The sequence below is a fragment of the Nansenia antarctica genome, assembly GCF_963989245.1.
Source record: "Nansenia antarctica genome assembly, chromosome: 3".
Taxonomy (NCBI): domain Eukaryota; kingdom Metazoa; phylum Chordata; class Actinopteri; order Argentiniformes; family Microstomatidae; genus Nansenia; species Nansenia antarctica.
The window spans coordinates 85,501,330-85,524,814 of NC_137688.1; the positions used below are offsets into that span (position 1 = coordinate 85,501,330).

General features: G+C 45.6%; 1 protein-coding gene across 1 annotated transcript; it reads left to right on the top strand.

Annotated features, from left to right (window-relative positions):
* Positions 1 to 253: 253 nt before the first annotated feature.
* On the top strand, positions 254 to 11,302 carry LOC308152708 (SH3 domain-binding protein 4-A-like; the record flags this gene model as incomplete). Its single annotated transcript, XM_080525761.1, has 4 exons — positions 254 to 374; positions 888 to 3,268; positions 10,497 to 10,685; positions 11,078 to 11,302. The coding sequence occupies 4 exons, from the start codon at positions 254 to 256 to the stop codon at positions 11,300 to 11,302; spliced, it is 2,916 nt and encodes a 971-aa protein (XP_080381887.1).
* Between the last annotated feature and the right edge of the window lie 12,183 nt (positions 11,303 to 23,485).

Sequence of the window (23,485 nt, forward strand, 5' to 3'; positions counted from 1 at the left end):
TCAACACTTAAACTTTCGCAATTTGCAAAGAAAAAGAACAGTAACACTAACACTACTTTGTGCGACTTGACAATTGCTGAGTTGCGCCCCTTACTTCCAGACCGTGTCACATATGTTATACTGTATGTATTACCAGGAATCAGCCACAGCTAATCAGTGCTTCTATTCTTTTTCCTTTGTTTTATGTCTAGATCCAATGGAACGTTGCCAATGACTGAACACCATATTCAGTGGCATGAGAGAGTAGTGCGACATGGCTGCCCACCGCATCAGAGTGACCAACAATAACTATGTTCTACCTCGCTGCAAATCTGAGGGAGCGCTCATCGACCTGGGTGAGGGGGTCTCCGAGGCCAGTCTCTCAGACGTCAACGGTCAGTGTCCCAACAAGCGATTGTGCTATTTTAAGATCTCTGATTCCCAGTAAACAAAGAGTCCAAAAGACGTCCTCAGGGATGCCGGAATGTGGGTTCAGATGACGTCTTTCTAGGACGTTCAGATGACGTCTTTCTAGGGCGTCCTAGAAAGACGTCACCTGAACCCACATTCCGGCTTTTTTTTCAGTTTTTCTGTGTAGGAAGTAGGCTAATTTACAAGTGGCCAACTAGTGGTCATTGTGTGTAAATAGCAGAGGCGGCTCTTTTAGTAGGTAAAAAGGCACGGCTGTTCTAGTGTTAAACACACAGTATGTCAAGGACCCCAATTGAAATAAGCCAGTGGCTTTCTTGGGTTTTTATCCTTTTAGTTGACCTTGTATGTTAATATGTACTTTCATGTACCTACTTCTGCAAATCTTCTAATAAAGTTTTCAATCAATCAATCAATGTCTGAACAATGTTTTCATGTTTTATATACTCTGACATGTCTTATCTGGTTATGTTTTTCAGTGTCTTCTCCCAGTGCCTTGAGGTTGGACACCACAGCCTCCTTTGGAACTGCCTGGGAAGTCGTTGCCATAAAGGATTACTGCCCTTCTAGCTTTACGACACTGACATTTTCCAAAGGTGACCGTATCTATGTGCTGGACACATCAGGTGGAGAGTGGTGGTACGCCCACAACAACACAGAGATGGGCTACATCCCGTCAGCCTACGTTCAGCCAATCAGCGACAGGAACTCCTCGCTCAGTGACAGTGGGATGATAGAGCACGCAGGGGAGTGTGCCGAGGAAGGGGCTGATGAGCTGGACCTCCTGGGGGAGTGGCCGACTCTCCCTTATACATGTAACAGCAACCAATTATCCAACCACACCTCCACCAACCCCTTCATCAGTGGTGCTCTACAAGGCACACCTACAAGGGACCAGAACTGTATTGAGAAGGGAATCATACAGAACTCTCGATCCACAGATCTTCTTCTTTTCGACACGCTGGTGTTTCCCTCTGCCCCTCCCTCCACCTCCAGCACCACCATCGCCAACGGTTTCAGCAGCTGCGACATCTTCGACGTGACCCCCACCAGCCCCAACCAGGTCGTTTTACAGGCACCCCACAGAGGCAACAACCCACTCTTGAGGAGTTTCAAACGATCCTACAGTTTATCAGAGCTGTCTGTCCTACAGGCCCAGTCCAATACGTCCTCTGGGTTCTTCACTGGCCTGGAAGCCCCTGCACCGGAGCAGTTTCAGAGCAGGGAGGACTTCAGGACTGCGTGGCTAAACCATCGTAAGTTGGCCAGATCTGGACATGACCTCGACTCTCTGGGGCAGAGCCCTGGCTGGGGCCAGACACAGCCAGTGGAAACAAACATTGTGTGTAACGTAGACAGCAGTGGTGGGGCTGTGCAGCTGCCCGATACCAACATCTGTGTCCATATCCCCCAGGGCCATGTGGCTGCATGTGACACTCAGCAGGTCTCTATGAAGGCCTTACTGGACCCTCCTCTGGAGCTCAACAACGACACGTGCTCCACCGTGAGCCCCGTGGTGGAGATCAAGCTGAGCAACATGGAGACCAAGTCCTTTATCACGTTGCAGTTGAACATGTCCGTGGTGGTGAAGAGAGAGAGCAGTCAGATCGCAGAGGTGCACTGTGTCAGAAGCGATTCCAAGGAAGGCCCCTACACTGTCATCCCACACGCTTACCTCTACAAGGACACAGTTCAGGTCCAGCTAGATCATTTAGGGCCGTGTATGTACGTGGCTGTTGTTGTGCAAGCCCAGCACGTCAGTATCAATACAACAGTATGGGATCACATGGTGAAGAAAGTCACCTTGGGAGTCTATGGGCCCAAACACATCCATCCCTCCTTCAAGACTGTCGTGGCCATATTTGGGCACGACTGTGCCCCAAAGACTCTATTGGTGAGTGAGGTGGGGAAGAAGGCCCACTCAACCCCTCCGGTGGCCCTCCAGTTGTGGGGGAAACATCAGTTTGTTCTGGGCTACCCTCAGGACCTGCAAGTCGGCTTGTACTCCAACATGTCTCACTTCCAGATCAAGGCCGAAGACACAGCCAGGGTTGTCCGGGGTCTCCAGGTCAAACTAGGGAAGGTGAGCAGGTTGATTTACATGATCACGTCACACAACGAAGAGGACATCTCTGACTTCACTCTCCGGGTCCAGGTGAAAGATGTTCTGGACTGCATCCTGGCCCAGTTCTGTGTGCAAACTCCACAACCTCCCCCTACGAAGACTAGAGCGAAGATGTCTGGCCAGAGGAAGTTTCTGAAAAAGAAAGAGGTGGGTAAGATTGTCTTGTCTCCTCTGGCCGTCACTTCCAGATACCCTCAGTTTCAGGAACGGTGTATCGTCAACCTGAAGTTTGGGAAGCTGCTCAAAACGGTGAGCCGGCCAACCAAGAGCCAGTACTTGCTGGAATACAAGAAGGGAGATGTCATCGCCTTGCTGAGTGAGGAGAAAATCAAACTAAGAGGACAACTGTGGACCAAAGAGTGGTATATCGGATATTATCAGGGAAGGACTGGTCTGGTTCACGCAAAGAATGTTCTGGTTTTGGGAAAAGTGAAGCCTATTTATTTCTGTGGGCCGGACCTCACTACGACCATGCTGCTGGAGCAGATCTTAAAGCCTTGCAAATTTCTCACGTACATTTACGCCTCTGTGAGGACTGTGCTGATGGAGAACGTGGGGAACTGGAGGGCCTTTGCAGACGCCCTCGGCTACGACAATCTGCCTTTGACTTATTTCTGTCGGAGTGAGTCGGACAACGAGGCCGAGAGGGTCGCGTCGGTACTGGAGACGCTAAAGGAGGAGTGCAATAACATAGACAACAAGGAGAGGAAGTCCTTCCAGAAGGAACTCATGACTGTAAGCCAGTGTGTGTGTGTGTGTGTGTGTGTGTGTGTGTGTGTGTGCGTGCGTGCGTGTGCGTGTGTTTGTGTGTGTGTGTGTGTTCATATCCTTCCCATCTCTCTCTCTCTCTCCATACCATATATATATACATGGTTCATGATGACACGATTGCATTATGCAATTCCTGCAGATTCAGGTGCACAATCAAGCTGTGAATCTCCCATTCTATACCACATCCCAAAGGTGTTATATTGTATTCAGATCCAGTGACTGGGAAGGCCACTGAAGAACACTGAACTCATTGCCATGTTCATGAAACCAGTTTGAGACAACTTTTGCTTTGTGACACGGTGCATTATCATGCTGGACGTAGCCATTAGAAGATGGGTACATTGTGTGCCAAGGAAACATACACACCACCAAAACATACACAAACTTACACCACCACACACACACACACACCACCACACACACACACACACACACACACACACACACACACACACACATGCACGTACACACCACGTCCACCAGCTTGGACTGTTGACAAGTATTCTTAATTAAGAGGCCGGTAAGTGTATGTATGTTAAGGTGGTGTGTTTTACGATTTTGTCAAAGGCAGTCCTAATTAATCAAATAGTTTGTCCAGAAACTAAGAGACGCATATGGCATATACAGTATGCTTTCCAGTCCTGTTGATGTGAGTGTCCCACACTGTCTGACAGGTCGTTTTTGATTGATTGATTGAAAACTTTATTAGAAGATTTGCAGAAGTAGGTACATGAAAGTACATATTACATACAAGGTCAACTAACAGGATAAAAACCCAAGAAAGCCACTGGCTTATTTCAATTGGGGTCCTTGATTCTCAATTCATCGTTACATTAGAATTATAAGGTTCTATCTACATTTTTGGTCAAAATTTAGTTTTTTTACATAATCTGATCCATTAGGTGTTTATTAATGCCTGTGTGGTGTTATTTTTAAAATGTTTACATTTTTTTGTTAGTAATTAATCAAATACAAAGATTCCATCTCACAAAACATAATGGAATGTAACAACTTTAATTAATTAATTAATAATTTTGCCATTTAGCAGACGCTTTTATCCAAAGCGACGTACAATTACGAATTACAGGGACATTCCCCCTGGAGTAACTGAGGGCTAAGTGCCTTACCCAAGGGCACACTAGTAGTGGTGTGGCTTCAGGCGGGATTTGAACTCACAACCTTCCGATCACAAGACCAACTCACTATCCACTAGACCACCACTACCCCATGGGTACTTTGAGGCTCAATATCTCTGAACTGCCCTAAACGGAGATAGAACCTTATAATTCTAAGCTCACGATATGGCATATACAGTATGCCTTCCATTCCTGTTGATGTGAGTGTCCCACACTGTCTGACAGGTGTTGTCATTTGAAATGTGAGGAGACATTGGTCAGGCAAGGGAGCAGGCTGGGGGAGGGTTGGGAGACCAATGTAACCGTCACTGCAAGGACTTTCAATTTGATGATGGATCATTCTGCTCTGCCAGCAGACAAATGAAAAGCCAACCGCTACTTCTCACTGAAACAATGCCCGATGGCTAGAGAGCAGAGAGACAGAAACACTTTCAGATTATGTTGAGATGTAAGACATTATGTAAGTGGAAGTATACTGTTTCTCTCCCAGCCCATGAATATCACATAAGGATCTATATGGTTATACATCGATAGGTTTGGCAGTGGTGGGTCACAGAATTTCAAGATCTTGTCATATATTCCGTTAATGTTCCCCCAGAGAAGGTACCTACTAACATTTTGATACTAGGTCGGTATGACAATATTTTTAGTCACCACTACTGTATTATAGTATCAGTATACTACATAATATAGTAGTATACTATATTATTATATTATGCACATGACTCAGAATGACTGTTCAACCACTGGTCTTTTCCCTACCGAGCATTAGAGGAGTTTTCCGAACTGCTGATGCAGAAACTTTTTCTCCTCTATAAAGAGGAGGTTGAGTCCTTGTTAATAATGTTCTCTCCTCTCCTGTCTCCCCCTGCGCTTTCAGGGACAGTTCTGTGCTCTGTGTTTAAATGAGGAGCAGGCTCATTTGGGCTAAGCTGGGGAGATAACTGTTCTGAGCGCTCACAGGCACAAGGCCAATTTGTGCTGTCAGACAGGTCTGTCAGGGCATCCCCGGTGGATGCGTGGATTTTATCAGAGAGATGGTGGAGCCTCCAAATCACTTTTACAGAGATGTCACAGCCATCTCACTTTCTCATCGCATTCATGTGTTGCTCTGTAATTGGAGTGAGACTGCTGTCAAGTCTTAAGATTCACCTCAGAAAACCTCTCAGACTTGAGCTTTTTTAAGCTGTTGACTTACATTGAGACTGGTTGTGAATGTCTGAAAATTGAAAAAGCTAGAACCTTCCATTCTGCACTGTGATACAAGGAAAGGAGATCGCTCACTGAAATGTGGTTGAGGTCATTCAAGAGGGCTGGATCTCTCTGCCTATAGAGTGCCTATACTGTACAATGACCTTGCATTTCTAGTTATAGCTTTTACATCTATAGGTGAATTCAGTTTTGCATGAACTCGTGATCACAACTGTCACCCAAAATGACAAATCTGAGTGAACTCCTTTTATGACATACTGGGCCCTATTATGCACTTCATAAGTCTTAAGCAATAAGACGAGGCGGTAGATCTAAACTTAAGACGTGGAGGCGTGGTCAAGGCCACTTTGCTATTATGCGTGCGGTAGTGGGCGCCTAAAACCCGGCGCTAAGCAAAGAAATTAGTCATGGGTGTGTTTTGGGCGTCTTCTCAATCAACCCAATCAGCGTGCCAGGTGCCATTCCCTTTAAGAACCGGCTGCGTTGAGTCATTAGCGCTATGCTATTATGGAAGTCCTAAGAAGGAGGTCAGCGCGCTTCTCTGCCTCTCCCTTCTGAAATAAAGCATTTATACTGTGACCGTAATTGACGTCTTGCCGTGGAGCCACGTGCGTGTTCATGTGTGCCCACATGCATGCGCAAACCGCGGAGGCGCACTCGTGTTTCAAAACGTGCATGAAGTCTAAACTTAAGAACTTTTCAAACCACTTCTTAGCGCTAGGAGCAAAGTCAGATCGCATAATAGCAGGGGCGCTTAGTGCACTTCATTAACATATGAACACTCCCACAATGAGTAATATATGCACGGGAGTATTACGTCTTATGTGTGGGCGCCTATCGACACCGGCATAATAGCAGTAGCGCGTATGAAGCGCATAATAAGGGTGGCGGTAGGTCTTAACCTGGCGGTGCGTCTTAATTAAGACTTAAGACGGCAAGTTAAGAAGTGCATAATAGGGCCCACTGTATGTTAAGTACAGGGTTCGCGCTGATCTTAAAAAGACGTAAAGTCTAAAATCCAGCATCCCAGCATCCTCAATCTCTCAATCTCTCAAAAAGCTATCATATGGTGTCGCGAATAGGTCTAAAAAAGGTCCAAAAAGGTCTTAAATGTGACTTGTTGAAACTTGTAGGAACCCTGTAAGTAGGGGGAACTGAAAAGGCAGTGACTCAGCTTCCAACAGGTTGTATGTGAGGTGGTAACATCACTAGCTGGGCCCTGTCCTGCCCTGCCAGCATTGTGTGAGAGAGACAGTACTGCGGCTGGACTGTTGTTGGTCAATTTGAGTTTCCTCAGTTGATATTGCTGGCAGATGGTTGAGAGCTGGCCTGGACAGATGGGCGGTGGACAGTGCTGCTCTATATTTAGTCATTTAGACAGAAATGTGAAGCCTGATTCAGCAGTCAGAGCTCATTAAAACAGTCCCATTCAGGCCAGGTGGTCTAGGCAATAGGAGCAGCGCTGGAATCCTGTGAAGACACATGAGCAAGCTCCCTGTGTTGTTTTCACACAGTGCACAGTGCATACGCATATGGCGCAACAACCGTTCTCCTTTCAACCACCCATCACAACCTTTATCACCACCTCCCAGTAAACAAAGAGTTCAAAAGATGTCCTCAGGGAAGCCGGAATGTGGGTTCATTTACATTTACATTTGTACATTTTTGGCATTTAGCAGACGCCTTATTCCAAAGCGACTTACAATCAATACATTTGAATACTAAGCATGTGAATCGGCAGTCCACTATTCGTTGCAGGAAGAGTACTCTAGCTCAGGCCCGGGGCCACTGATAGAAGGAAAAACCTTCTCCCTATTATCGCCTTCTACTAAAACTTTTATTTTTTTATTTTTTTATTTTTTTACTGGAGAAACTGAGAAACAGTACAAGGGGGGCAGTAGAAGTTCTTAGGGACACAGTAAAGGGGAAAGCGGGTGTCTTTAGGAGACGTAGTGGTGAGGGTCGGAAGATGTCTCAGGAGGAGCAGTTAAGATGTAACCTGAAGAGATGGGTCTTCAGTCTACGACGGAAGATGGGTAGTGACTCTGCCGTTCTGACAGTCGTGGGGAGCTCATTCCACCAGCGGGGAGCCAGTGTTGTGAAGAGACGTGATCGGGCAGCCCGACTGCTGTGTAGAGGAGGTGGGGCCAGTCGGCCAGCCGAGGTGGAGGAACGGAGTGAGCGGGCAGGGGTTTGGGGGGTTACCATTTCCTTCAGGTAGGCAGGGGCTGTCCCTTTAGCTGCCTGGTATGCAAGCACCAGGGTCTTGAATCTGATGCGAGCTGCTATCGGGAGCCAGTGCAGGGTGCGAAGGAGAGGGGTGACATGCGAGTATTTGGGGAGGTTGAATACCAGCCGGGCAGCAGCATTCTGGATGAGCTGCAGAGGTCTAATGGCTGAAACGGGGAGCCCAGCCAGGAGTACATTGCAGTAATCCAGGCGGGAGATGACCAGTGCCTGGGTCAAGAGTTGCGCTGCCTCTCTGGTAAGGAATGGTCGTATCCTTCTGATGTTGTAGAGGAGGAATCTGCAGGAGCGAGCCGTTGCTGCAATGTTCTCCGCACAGGATAGTCGGTTATCCAGGATCACTCCAAGGTTCTTGGCTGTCAGGGAGGGGGTTACAGTAGAGTTCTCCACTGTGATGGAGAAGTCTTGGAGAGGGCAGGCTTTCCCGGGGATGAAGAGGAGCTCGGTCTTGTTAAGATTGAGCTTGAGATGGTGGTCAGCCATCCAAGTTGAAATGTCAGCGAGACATGCTGAGATACGGGTTGCCACGTGTACATCAGACGGGGGGAAGGACAGGAAGAGTTGAGTGTCGTCTGCGTAGCTGTGGTAGGAGAGCCCATGTGAAGAGATTACAGAGCCAAGAGACTTGGTGTAGAGGGAGAAGAGTAGGGGCCCTAGGACGGAACCCTGGGGAACTCCAGTGGAGAGGGTTCGTGGAGAAGATAGCGATTCTCTCCAGGTCACCTGGTAGGAGCGGCCCGCCAGGTAGGAAGAAAACCAGGAGTGTGCGGTGCCAGAGATGCCCAGGTCTGAGAGGATGGAGAGAAGGATCTGGTGATTGACTGTGTCGAAGGCAGCAGACAGGTCAAGGAGAATGAGAACAGAGGAGAGGGAGGAAGCTTGGGCAGAGTGGAGGGCTTCCGTGACAGCAAGGAGCGCAGTCTCAGTGGAATGCCCAGCCTTGAAGCCGGATTGGTGGGGGTCTAAGTGATCCATCTTCCGGAGATAGTCAGTCAGTTGTTTAGATGCCGCGCGTTCAAGGGTGGCATCTAAACAACTGACGTTCAGCCGTTCAGATGACGTCTTTCTAGGACGTCCAGATAATGTCTTTCTAGGACGTCCAGATGACGTCTTTAGGACATCTTATGGACTACAGAAGACGATTCTGTAGTCCATAAGACGTCCTAAAGACGTCATCTGAACCCACATTCCGGCTTCCCTGAGGACGTCTTTTGGACTCTTTGTTTACTGGGCTTAAAGTTAAGCTACTATATACAAGCTAGACCAAACTTGTTAGCCTACCCAGGCTATGACACTGTACAAAACGCAGCTCGTTTGAAACAACTCACACAGCAAGCTACAGTACAATACTCTTGCAATGTAAACTTATCCATCATGCTCAACGATGCTTGGTGATTGTTTTGGCGGGAAAAAAAACTCACGGGTGCCGTCAAAGGACTTTGTCGGGTCTCCCGTGACATCGTCACACCAGTGGGGACTTTCTAAACTTCTACCTCCTGTAGAGCATCATCATAGAGGATGGAGACGAGTTTAAGTCCATGTCCATTATCTACAGTACATAACACACACAAGCTTCCCAGTAAACAAAGAGTCCAAAAGACGTCCTCAGGGAAGCCGGTAGAAGACGATTCTGTAGTCCACAAAACGTCCTAAAGACGTCATCTGGATGTCCTAGAAAGACGTCATCTGGACATCCTAGAAAGACCTCATCTGGACGTCCTAGAAAGACGTAATCTGAACCCACATTCCGGCTTTGCTGAGGACGTCTTTTGGAATCTTTGTTTACTGGGTTGCCGCCTTGCAGGCAGAGGAATTGGCCATCTTTACTGGTTTAGATGTGTAAGCCATCTTTAAAACTTATGGAGTTATGAGCTATTGTTTTAGTTTCAGTTTTAGGCCTCATCTCCTTGGATGTTGTGTTGCTCTCCTGGGTTTTGTACAACACTGTGTACTGTGTTCTGCACTCATAATAGCCCAGCCTTTGAGATGTACTAATAGTCTTGTTCTCCTGTAGTGTTTCTTATGGAGATGGGGGGATTGCATGGTTATTTGTACTAATATCTCTGGGTACGGTCAGTAAGGCCTGTAGAGAGGCCTTCTGAAATGAAGCAGTAATTCAACCTCAGACGCTGCTGTAGACATCGGATTATTTTATTTTTTTATTCACACCTAGTTTTCTCTACGGGTAGAAATCAAACATATGTTGTATTCATTAGTAGTACCTCTAACCTGTTGCAATGTTTAAAAGTTGTGTGTGTGTGTGTGTTAACAATAGAACAGCCTTGAGGAGTGTGTGAGTAAAAAAACATGTCATATCTTTGCACTCGATCAAATTCCAGGACCCTCCTTTCATGACTTGTCCTAGATATGCGCGTTCTACCACCCAGTATCCTTACATTTTCCAAATCACATCAGGATAAGCTAATATAAAGCTATGTAGGAAGCAGGCTAATTTACAAGCGGCCAACTAGTGGTCGTTGTGTGTAAATAGCAGCTTGAGCATTGTAAAGAGGGGCGGCTCTTTTAGGAGGTAAAAAAAGGCACGGCTGTTCTAGTGTTAATGCGGTGTTTGTGTGACTGCTTTGCTGCTCTCTCAGGCCATGTTAAAGATGGACTGCCAGGGGCTGGTGGCCAGACTCGTCATGGACTTTGTGCTGCTGACCACCGCTGTGGAGGTGGCCGCTCGCTGGAGGGAGCTGGCAGAGAAGCTGGCCAGGGTGTCCAAGCAGCAGATGGAGGCCTACGAGGCGCCACACAGGGACAAGAGCGGGGTGGTGGACAACGAGGTACACTTACCATCACATTACCATGACCAGAGGGCTCATTTGCTTTCAACTGTCACTGTTCTCTTACCTGCACTCAAAAGGAAGTGAGCCAGTCAGATTTTTCCAATCTTTCTTTCTCTCTCTTATGTTTTCACTAACCCTTCTATCCCTCTTCGCTGTTGATCCTGTGGTACAGTCCATGTGGAATAGAAGCCACACACTCTAGTTCCATATGCAAAAGTGTAGATTTCTTGTAAGACTTGACAAAAGCTACGGCCGAAACCGTTGTCAATAAAAACCGACAATTCTGCATCTGGAACTAGAGTGTGCGGCTTCTACTTCATTTAATAGCATTCTGCTCCGTCGCCAACACCTCGCCTAAGTTTTCTGCGTTCTCTTCTTTTTCAAAACAGTCCATGTGGAAGCCAGCGTATGACTTCCTGCTGACTTGGGCTGCCCAGATCGGGGACAGCTACAGGGACGTGATCCAGGAGCTCCACCTGGGCCTGGACAGGATGAAGAACCCCATCACCAAGCACTGGAAGCACCTGACCGGCACGCTCATCCTGGTCAACTGCCTGGACACCCTCCGCAGCTCTGCCTTCAGCCCTGCGACTCAGGGGGACTTTGCCATCTGACTTTGCCAGCTCTCCAGCAGGACCCTTCCTCCCCAGGTAAACAAAGAGTCCAAAAGACGTCCTCAGGGAAGCCGGAATGTGGGTTCAGATGACGTCTTTCTAGGACGTCCAGATGATGTCTTTCTAGGACGTCTTATGGACTACAGAATCGTCCGCAAGACGTCCTAAAGACGTCAACTGGACGTCCTAGAAAGACGTCATCTGGACGTCCTAGAAAGACGCCATCTGAACCCACATTCCGGCTTCCCTGAGGACGTCTTTTGGATTCTTTGTTTACTGGGCCTCTCCAGCCGTCTGGTTGACCTCGCCTTGTTGACTTTCACCATCGCAGTTAGACCTTGAACTTTGACCCCCCTTCCATCCCTTGCACATTATAACTGTGTGTTAACGTCCTTCTCCGACCCCTTCAGGCACATAGGCCCGTTACACTATCCTCTTTCTGTCTAAATACTCTGTATTTGTCTGTCAAGCCAGAATATTTAAATTGTTTCACAATTGGTTCCTCCCTCAATTTCTAACGGATGTTTTTACTTTTATCTGTATTTTCTCTTGCTACACACAATATATATTTGACAAAAAGTGGCATAGCAGCATTTTGTACAGACAAAATCAAAGACATGTTTCAAATGTTTTTGTAAATGTGAAAGTCTATTTACGCAACCACTTGAAATGCCTATTTCTATGTTCGTTAGGCAAAACTGAGCTTACAGCCGCTTTCTGACAGTTGTTTGTTTGGTTGCCAAAACAATTATACTGTAGGTGGTAGCCTAGCTCACAGTGTTCTGAAACAGAATAGTATTAGTTATAAGAATACAGAGTGTAGGTCTTGGAATAGTTTCCCCTGAGGCTGAACACTTATCCACTGTGTCTTGCGATATTAGCTGATATTGAGCCTGCAGGACATTGTAAGTCTCAGGAAGAGAAAACAGAAATATGAAACCGAACATGGATCGTGTAATGTTGAATAAGTATGAAACCACTCCAACACTGTAATGCTTTGTTATGGTTGTGAATACCAGGTTAGTGATACTGTAACAGAAGTGAAGTGAAACTATAAGATGTTTTCTCTACTATTGAGTTTAAGAGCTAAATAGTGACACAGTGCAAATCATTTTGTTGTGTATCCAGAAAACATGCTTTAAATATTGTTTTAGGTCAAATGCAGTATTACCAAATTACAATGTGATCTATCTTGACTTTGTTTAACCTGTAGTATTTGAATGAAATATTATTTTCGACCGTGGAATTATAGTCCTACAGTATATTGGAGTGTCTGACATTTACACAGGTGGGATGCTTTGAAAGACTGATGTTTGATAATGTGTAGAATGTATTTTACAAAAGGGCTCTCAGTCCTTTCACAAGCTCTCATCTGAGGAAGCTCTATAGCCTCAATCTTACATTGCCTCTGCTTTTCTACTGTTGTTGCTTTTGTTGTTGTTGAATTTAACATACATTAAGCTCATACTTTTACAACACAAACAAGACCATTACCAATACATTCAGTAGTATTCATTTCAAAACCTCATATTTTGTGGTGTTAACACAGGAGACCGACAATAATATCTGTCCAGATATTTAATGAAACACAGTTTCATTCATTTTGACAACTTTGACAACATTTTGACAACTATGTAGAGTAACTTTGACAAAAGTTACTCTACATACCAAGCCTTTTCTCTCATTTGTGTGTGTATCGAGTATCTATTTTTTTACATTTTTAATATTCATGTACCGTAACTGTATATGTTTTCAGTTTAAGACCTGTATTTCTGTATTATGTTTTGTGGCTGCAAATTAAATATAATATGAATGGTATATAAAGTGCCCTGCGTAATGGGACAAATGAAGCATTTGCTCTGCTTCTGGTTCTTTCTGCTTTTTGGTCCTCATGTTGACAGACACCAGTGGTCGACTCCAATGCAGGGTTCCCACGGGTCCTTGAAATCCTTGAAAGTTTGTGAATTTGAGAAATAGAAGTCAAGGTCTTAAAAGTTTTTGAAAATAGACATGGGTCATTGAAAGTGCTTGAATTCCTCTCTCTCTCTCTCTCTCTCTCTCTCTTTTTAATTGTGGTCTGTGAGCGGATAGTTCCTATTATATAAATTCTCATCTAGATCTGTCTCAAACTATTCTGTGTTCGGTCCTTGAATTTGAGGGAATTGAGTCTTGAAAGTCCTTGAAAGGTGCTTGAATGTGATGTTTCAGAAGGTGTGGGAACCCTGCCAAAGGTACATGCAAAGCCTAGGACGAATACCAGACGTTTGACAGCTCACTTATGCCTGCACAAACTATTTAATGGAACACAAACACACCTGACTTACCATAAACACCTGGCAAGCCAATTGTCCGACTACTTACGGGTACCTGAAAAAGTGTTGTTTTTCAAATTTCTGAATGCTGAAACCAATACATGTATACATACCATAAAATAAAAGCTGAGAGTCTATACTTTAACCTCACAGTATACTTTATTTAAAATCTAAACGTTTGCCGTGTAGAACCAAAAGAAGAAGCATGCTTCACTGTCCCATTACTTACGCAGGGCACTGTGTTCGATGTTAAATTAACTCTTGTTATTGTGTGCTGATATGTTCTGCACAATAATGCTTCAGTTAGGTGTCAGTTGGCGAGATAGAACCAGAGGAAACCCACTCCACCTGTCTGGTCCTATTGACTCAATAAAGTGTCTGTCAACTCTTCAACTCTCTATCAGTGCTGATTTCGTCACCCAATGAATGCTGGGTAATAAAACACTCAGACATGTCTGATATATGATAAGTATAAGTCCTGTATATATACTTATAAAAAATAATCTGTAAAAAATAATCTGTATATATACAGTATAAACCAGATATCATGCTTGCACATCAACAACAACCCTCCTACATTTCCATGTCAGTCATTTAGTAAGAGAAACAACTCTTCAGAAGAACTCCGCAGAATCATTGCAAGTAAAACTTTCTATTAGAATAAGTGCTAGAGATCATTATTATTGTTTGTATGTCTCACCCTTACCTAACCCTTGTCTCAATGCAACCCTTGCTCAATTTGTAACCCTTGCAAATGGAATTCGAGTGTACTTTTACCCTCTCTTAATGAGCCAACTGATTACTGTTAACACAAGTTCTGGAATCAATTCAGGGAGCATAAGACAGCATACATATATTAAATGATAAAGGAACACAAAAATGACCTATAATGGAGGTGAGAGACGTGTGAATGTGCAATTCTATATGACGTCTACCTTCCTAGATGGTCTTCCTGTGCAGTGTATGCGTAGTTATTGTCGTATTTCAGAGCCACATTAGGACTGAGATGAGCTTATCCCTCTCTGCATCTCTACCTGGTAGACAATGTGACACATTCCTGAACGTATATAGATCGTGGTCAGTTGTATAATCAACTCCACTTCCCCCTCCCTCCCGACTTAATTAAAGCTATGATAATTAATTCCCCCTCAGAGAGACGGACTCCCTACAGCGAGAGCCACCTTCAGCTCCCTTCCTGCTTTGAGATGAGTCACCACAGAGCATTCCTCCCTGTCTCCTGGTTACGCCTCAATAGCCGTCCCCCCGTCAGGGTTGGGAGACGGGGTCACACCAATTGTCTAGGGTGACCCTCCGCTTGTGAATGCTCTCCCATGAGACACCTGGGAACAGCCCAAACCTCAGTACATGGGGATAGGCAGGCATGAATGCCTTTCGCAAATGCACAGCACAACTGATGAGGTCCTGTATGAGACACGTCAAGGCGTTGAGGCTTCAAACTATCAGTTTAACACTAGAACAGCCATGAGGGGTCATTTGTGAGTAAAGAAAAATGTTAGATCTTTGCACTCGATCAAATTTCAGGACCCACCTTTCATTACTTTTCCTAGATATGTGCGTTCTACCACCCATTATCCTTACATTTTCAAAATCACATCAGGATAAGCTAATATAAAGCTATTTTGACATTTTTCTGTGTAGGAAGCAGGCTAATTTACAAGCGGCCAACTAGTGGTCGTTGTGTGTAAATAGCAGCTTGAGCATTGTAAAGAGGCAACAAAGTGTTAATTGAGTTAAAATGCTCATATAATATAGAAGACTTTTGTTTGGCCCATTTACTATTTTGTGTATCTGTCGATATCATTTCGTCACACACTGTATACTAGGTATTACTTTTATCTGTCCCTGAGTGTGTGTGTGTGTGTGTGTGTGTGTGTGTGTGTGTGTGTGTGTGTGTGTGTGTTAGGGGAGGCTGGTAGAGGTAGAAATCGGAGGACAGGCTCATTGTAATGTGTGTGTGATAGATGAAAACAGCTGGAATTCACAGGGAGCGAGAACATTGGCTGCTGCTTTGATGATTTGCTGTCTCCATGGCAACCTCTCCATATAAACACTTGCTAAGGCTACCTAGAGAGTAAGGTTGCGTTTGTCTGAGAGGAAGGAAAAGCACTTGTGTTCCTGACAAAGACAGAGAAGGGTCTAGACTACTCTATACTTACAGTGATCGTATTAAATCATGTTGATATTGAAGTATTGTTACTAGTATTGTTCCTATGGGCGATTAAAAAGCCTGTTTCATATCATCCTGAAGGAGAACCAAATGTGTCCTTTGTTTCACTTTTCCCAGGTACTTTTTCACTCGCGTCCCAGGAGACATACTGTGCTGTCAGCACAGGAGCAGTTATGCAGACCGTAACCTTCACGACTGGAAAGGGCGCCCATAGCACAAGGGAGAGCTCTTTAATTAGGAGGGTGTCACCGGTTCAGCAGTGTGACCACAATGTTAAGACTGAGTGGTGTGTTTTTTGGCTACTGTTTTAGCTCCCATATGTAGGTAGAGTCCGGTCCTGACTGCTTCCAGACTGCGTCCAGATGACGTCTTTAGGACGTCTTATGGACTACAGATCGTTCTGTAGTCCATAAGACGTCCTAAAGACGTCATCTGGACGTCCTAGAAAGACGTCATCTGGACGTCCTAGAAAGACGTCATCGGAACCCACATTCCGGCTTCCCTGAGGACGTCTTTTGGACTCTCTGTTTACTGGGTATCCTGGATCATGATGCCGCCAGCACTGTTGACCATGTTTGAGCCGTGGACATTTGTTGTGATTTTGTTGAGGTTGTCCCACTCTTTGTGGAACACCTCGTTCCCGTCCCCTGTGATGATGGAGGGTGTGAGGAAGGTCGACATTTCATCGATGGCCTTGGCCATGGCAGTACTCCAGCTCCAACCCAAAATCATATGACTCACAGCGGCCCAGTCTCTGCAGAATGGTGGTCAACTGCTTACTGTACAAGTGATGGACTGTGGCACATAGAAGTATGTGCTTGGGAACTTTCCACTCGCCATTTGTCACTGCTCTGCAGAGGTCTTATAGGTCCTATAGAAAGCACAAGTCGGCGGGTCTTCTCACTCTTAGAATCACTAGCACCCGACAAGACTTCAGTGAGGAACCTGTTAAGCTCCTCAGGCAACGTCTTATCTGCTTGCTTCTGTAGTTCATCTGCAATGGGTGGCAAGGGCAGCACACTGGACTCCAGGAAGGCCTTCTTGATGATGCAAGGAGAGGCCTGCGTCCTTCTTTTGACAACTGTTCCAAGCTGATAAGCACACGCCATGGCGTCCTCCAAAGTTATACAAGAACTGAAGACCAAGTAAAACAAAAAAGATCCTTTGTTTTTCAGTGAAACCTTGGAAAAGGCCAAGCATTTCCAGACCTCCTCATCATTCTCTAGACAGCTCAGAAGTTTCTCAGCTCGGTATTCAGGGCTTGGTGCACTCTGCTCCTCAAGCTTAAGGACATAGGCGACGCATGAAGATGAGCTGTAGCTGCCGTCTACAATTTGCTCCTTGACATACTCTCTCACCACATTGTAGGCTGCACTGTGTGCTGTGGGTCTTCTTAGCCTGCCCTGTATCTTCCTTATCCATCTTCCGGGTATGGTTGAAGTACTCAAGTTTGAAGTTGCTACGACAGGTCTCATGGTATCGAGCTTCTTTTGCGAAGAGATCTTCACCCTTGACTTTACGAAGCAGCGTGATACGCATCCATGCTGGCTCTTTGTTATTCCTTGTCGGAAACTTGACAGTGCTCTTGGTTTTCCTGTGCACTTTTAGTTCAAACTTGTCACAGAAAAATGCATTCTTTAGGAAAGAGAGAGCATGCTGCTGCATGTGGAGTTTTCGACTTTCAAGGAGAATACTTCTGTGTTGAAACGGGCTGGTCTAAAGTAGCACTTTTCAATCAATCCAGCTTTGATGTGAAGTTCAGGTAGCAGAGGTGCTGGTCTAAATTGGCACTTTTCAATCAATCCAGCTGTTACAGACTTGTATGTTTTGTATTGTGTCCTGTGTCTGTTTTTGTTTTGCTTCTGTCTGTCTGCCCCTAGTGGTGAAGTGGTGTGCATGTGGTTCCTCCCCTATTCGTTATTGGTTCCTGTCCATCATCGTTGTCTCGTCAGCCCTCACCTGTGTTCCATCAGCAATCATCCCTGGTCATCCAATCACAGAAGATAATATCTCCTACTTAATGTGTGTTTGTCATGTGTAGCGAGAGAGAGAAGTGGTGGTTTTGTTTGAGAGATATTGAGTAGTGGTTTTTGTTTGACTAGTTGTATAATCTGTTACCAAGAAGTCTTTGTTTTTGTTCATAGCTGTGGTTTAGTGTATTGATGACCCCTGTTTTCTCTTTTCCTCGCCAAGGGATAAGGGCTAGGTAAGATCCCCTGGGGTATACACTCTGCATCATGTAGATAACCACTGTCTAGATACATTAGGTAAGAAGCGAGCGGGTGTCACGCCCCGTAATTCTGTAGCAGGTAGTTTAGGTTCCGGGATAGTTAGTTTGTGATATAGGTAGGTCAGAGGTGTAGGTTAGTTAGTATGTGATATAGGTAGGTCAGAGGTGTAGGTTAGTTAGTTTGTGATATAGGTAGGTCAGAGGTGTAGGTTAGTTAGTTTGTGATATAGGTAGGTCAGAGGTGTAGGGAAGAATAGGGCGGTGTTTGTTATTTTGTGACACCGTTCGCATGGTCCTTCTCCTACCCTTTGTTAATCCCCTTTGTTAATTGTTTAATGTATATGAATGTTGTAAATATTTGTGCACGTGTAAATATACTTTTCACCCCCAGCAATAAATCCTTTTATTTAAAAGGTACCCATTTTGGTTTGGTTATCAATAAGTGCTTGCACCACACCCATGGTCTGTTATTTTTACACCTACTAGCATAGTGAATATAGGCAGGAGGTTGCACTCTCCCTCCCTAGTGGCGAACATCTCAGGGGGAGCGTAACACCAGCTTTCATGTGAAGTTCAGGTAGCAGTTTCTATGGTACCGAGTCGTCTCCAAGTCGACACCATCTAGTGTTTCAGCAGCAGATCGGCAGCAGATCGCAAACAGCCTTCATACGATAAGGCGAATCAACTGGCTCGGCTCGTCTTCTGTCATGGATATCAAGTAAATGAGACAATTGCTCTTTGTGATCACCTTTTAGAGAACTGAAGCAAGTAAAGCGGTCATCAGATGCACTTGGGGGTGTTGTCGTGTATTCTTATTGGTTATGAATCAAACAACAGCTAGTGAGTTTAAGATGATTTAATCCGAGTTACAAACAGATTTATACATACACGTGTTGATCCTGGGGCCTGGTGACAAAAAGAGGCCGCTTCCTCCCTTCCTGGCTGGTTTTCCCTAGTCCCCCAGATCCCTGCCCTCTTATGCAAATACAGTCACAGGTCATAGCCTATCACCTTATCCAGATGGCCATGAGGGCCGTCCCCTGTGATGTCACCACGGCCCCAAGTCCGAGGGGCTGGTCAGATTACAAGAGCCATTGCACAACACTAGAAAATAGGATATATATAGTAGAAAATATACGACACATCCCCCCTCGGACCACCCAGAGGGTGTTCCGAAACTAAACTACCATAAAACAAAAACAAAACACAAAACCCCACAAAACATCCCCCAAAAAAATTTTTTTTAAAATAAAATTAAAAATTAAAAAATAAACAACAACAGACAGAAAAACTACACCAACACACAACACAAGAAGCACAATAACACAGACCAACCCAGGACCAGTATTAGGAACCAAAGATATCATAAACAAAAAATAGAAAACAACCAATAATAAAAAGAATTTTGAAAATAACAATCACAATTAAACTAAACACAGTTCATCATGCACAAATCAATACAGAAACTTCCAACGACCGATGTTTTCTTTGTCCTTGAAGCGTCAGGGTCAGAGGTTACTAGCACTTGTACCCAGTTGGAGAACAGCCTTTACCGCTGTCTCAGATTGATAACACTTTCATAGTCAGGAGCTTTCCATTTTCGTTGCGCTAGGAACAGAACCTCTCTCCTAGCTTTGTATAACCACCACATCACTTCTCAACTGACCTCAATCACACGATATAGAAACAACAAACAATACACAAATAATGACATTCAGTTATCATAACACATAATTCTCCAACAGTAAGCATAGAACAAAGGGAAAGCATTAATGCATAGATCTTCACCTCAGGTGAGGACTAGTCTTCTGAAAAGTTCATTAACGTGGACTGAGTGACTGATTTTCCAAAAACAGTCAATGAGGCCCTGCCTCCTAAGAAAGTCAAAAATCATGTCTGCTATAATAGGTGCTCCTATCTTAGCAAAATAAGTTTCCCATGCCCCTAAGACCGTTTCCAGCCATGCTATCATCTGCTGTCCATTCCCGTCGTTCCCTTTGATCTGCTGCTTCACTACCCTATTCATAGTCTTTAATCTTTTCCTAACTGGTCGTCGTCCGTCAGTGTCATTGAGGTTCAGGCAGCCGCCTGGTCCCCTCCCACGCTGATCAAGGTCTGGGGAGTCGCCCTCAGCATCATCTGAAGCATGGTGCAGGCACTCGCCAGCATCCCCAGTAGCACAGGTGTCCAGGCTTTGGACACTCCCAGGCTGGACCTCCAGACTGTCAACACTCTCTGCTTCGTTGGTTTCTGGTTCATTGGCATCTGGACAGCTTTCCACTGTCCCCTCGGTTTCAGGCACTGCCGGTAATGTCACTGGCTGTAACACTGGCATTGCCACTGGCTCTGGCAACACCACAGCATCTCGTCGTAGCTCCTCCTTCTCAGGTTCTCTGGGGACCTCGGCACCTGTTGGCACAACATCCTGCCTACTCTGTACATCCACCCCCCTGTCCACCACCCGTGGCCCTATTGGGGTAGGGATATGCCCAGACACCACTGGTGTACCCACTCTGATGTTGTTTCTCCAACAGACCCCACATTGACCTAAAGCATGGTCAATCTGTTCCATCAAATATGGACTCCAAAACCCATATTTCTTGGTGATCTTGCGTCTTACCTCCCCCCTAGCCACATGTGCTAATCCATGAGCTTCCTGTATTAACATGCCTAATAAATCTGAGGGTGCTACAACCAACCCCTCATGATTCCTCCATAGACCTGTGTCATCCTGACTTGCCCCCCTTGCTAGCCAAACGTTCTTGTCTAACGTAGTTACTCTACTCTGTAACATCAATAAATCCTCAAGTGCGACCATGCCCTGTAATTGCTTTTCATGTGTGACCAGAAGACCTTTACCTGCCTTGTCTGCTCCTGTAATGGCTTTGGCTGCATCTTCTGCAGCCCTGTTACCTTGTGTGACATGTGATGAGTCAGACCTGTGTGTGGCACACTTCACTATGGCTAATTCCTTTGGCTTCATCATGGCTTGTAACAGCTTCATGATCTGTGCGTGATGCTGTATAGGCGTACCATCAGTTCTCTTAAAACCCCGCCCCCTCCATACAGCTCCATTAAAATGACAAACATTATGTGCATAGGCAGAGTCGGTGTACACTGTCACTCTCCGTCCGGTTCCCAAGTTGCATGCTTCTGTGAGGGCAATCAATTCAGCCAACTGAGCCGAGCAAGGCTGAGGAACTGCCTCAGCCTGTTCTACAATAAACTTTGAATTTTGTGCTTTAACTAAGGAATACCCAGCGCACAAAGTTTCTCCTACCCCGTAACAAGACCCATCAACCCAATATTCTATATCAGCTCCCTTTAAAGGCAAAGCTTGTAGGTCTGTTCTATGCTTAATCACTCTGGCTGTCGATGGAACCTGAGCACCGGATGGCATCGTCACCTGACAGCCGTCAGGTGTGCATTTTACTGTACAGTTCAATTGGCATAGAGCATCTCTCCCTAGCAGCCCTGTTGGCGTGTGTTCTGACACAAGTGTTGACAGAGTTGCTCTCTGTCCCTTGTACTCTAAGTCTACAAGCTCAGTTGTAGGAATCAGCTGTTTAATTCCCTCAAATCCGATTGTCTTCACATATTCTCTAGACATAGGGAGGTGCGTGGCGCCTTCAGGCTTCTTTGTCACCACCAGCTGGCACCTCCCACTCGGATCTTCCGGGCACCCCTATAGGCCAGCTGCTGGGCCTCCGTAAGGGTTCATCACTCCTGGAGCAGGTGTAGTAGGGGGCCAATATCCTCCTCCTTGGCTCCCCCCTGCGCCCCCCTGGGGCCTGTTGCAGCAGGCACAGGCTAGATGTCCATTCTGGTCGCATTGGCATGGTTCTAGCATCTCCTTCCCTGCTGCTGTCCATCCCCCTGGTGGTGGTCCTTGGCCAGGCTGTGTGTACATCTGGTATGGAACCGCTTGCACCCCTGGTGGCCCTTGTGGGTATGGATACCCCCCTTGTGGCCCCTGTGGGTAGGACTGGTAAGTAGCAGGATACCCCCCTTGTGGCCCCTGTGAGTAGGACTGGTAAGTAGCAGTCTGCACTCCAGGTGGCTGTTGCTGTGGGGCTAAAGCCTGCACTCCCTCTATGTTCCTCTCGCTTTCAGTCAATTGCAAATGAGTCAATATTCTGAGGGATTCTTCGTCTCGTGCCTTCTGTATCTGAATGTTCTTTCGATATAACTCAACTTGATGAGCTACGTGGTCTATATAAACAGCTTTGTTCATGTGTCGTAGCCCCACCACTTCTGCTAGCTTATCCTTAACTGGGGTAGGAAGCCCTTCTTGTATTTTTTCCCTGATTATGGATTTTTCTAAGGGGTTATCTTCAGCGTCTTTCCCTGTCACACTTCTCCATTGAGAGTGCACACGGGCAACATAACCCCTGGGATTCTCATCCCCCCCCCAGTGGCTTCACAATGATATTGTCTGGGTGAATGTGAGTAGGGTAGGTCTCTCTGATTGCTTTCCACAGCCTGCCTCTGTTTGCTGCGAAGAGCTCTGGATCATAAACTGATGTATTGATATATCTATGAAGTCCTGCCTTCATCAATATTTCCTGCATTGTATCCAATCCTGCAATAAAAGCTAAGAGTCTTTTCAGGTCTCCCATCGCGGCCTGCGTTCCTGTCAGTATCACGTCGACCTCTCGCGTCCACGAATGTCCTCCCTCTTGAAGAACTGGGAGTTTCTCGATCACTTCAGACAAATCTGTATGATGCCACGGATGATATTCCATCTTGTTACCCCGAATCAGCACTGGACAGTTCTTTAATGTATTTGATGACATTCGGTGACAATCTCCCTCTTTCTCCGGGCGTCTTCTCCCACCTTTCCTTTCGGCTGTGGCTATCATCTTCCTGACCTGCGCGTTGTAGCCTCCATCTGCATTGTCGTCATCACTTGAGTCTTCACTGCCATCTTCGCTGTCATCTTCCTCGTCACTCCTGTCGTCCCCTTTTCCCCTTGGCTCCTTCTTCTTCTTCTGGGAATGATCCTCCAGTGCCTTAGCATATGGAGGGGGACTGGAGGCAGGACACAGGTCTGGGGATGAAATGTTCAATTTCTGTTCCAGTGTTCTGGCCAATTCTTTTTTCTTTTCCGGTTCCATCTGAGCTATTTTCTGTCCCTCTACCTTAAATAGATCTAAAATAGCTAACTCTAACTTGCGTTTCTCTGATCTAATCTTTCCTCTTTGATGTGCTTTGTGCCCATTGATAAGTATTTCCAATGTTGCAATTAATTGTAAATTAATGCTGCCCTCTTTCGGCCACGGCTGTTCAATGTATGCCCAACGGCTATTCCATTTCGTTGACATTTTGCTAATTTCCCTAACAAGAGGATTCATTTTTTCCACTATAGCCATAGGGGATAACGTAGCCAACATTCCACGATGTTCACTAATATCTTTTAACAGCTTCGTAGAATTTGACCCCATTCTACTTGC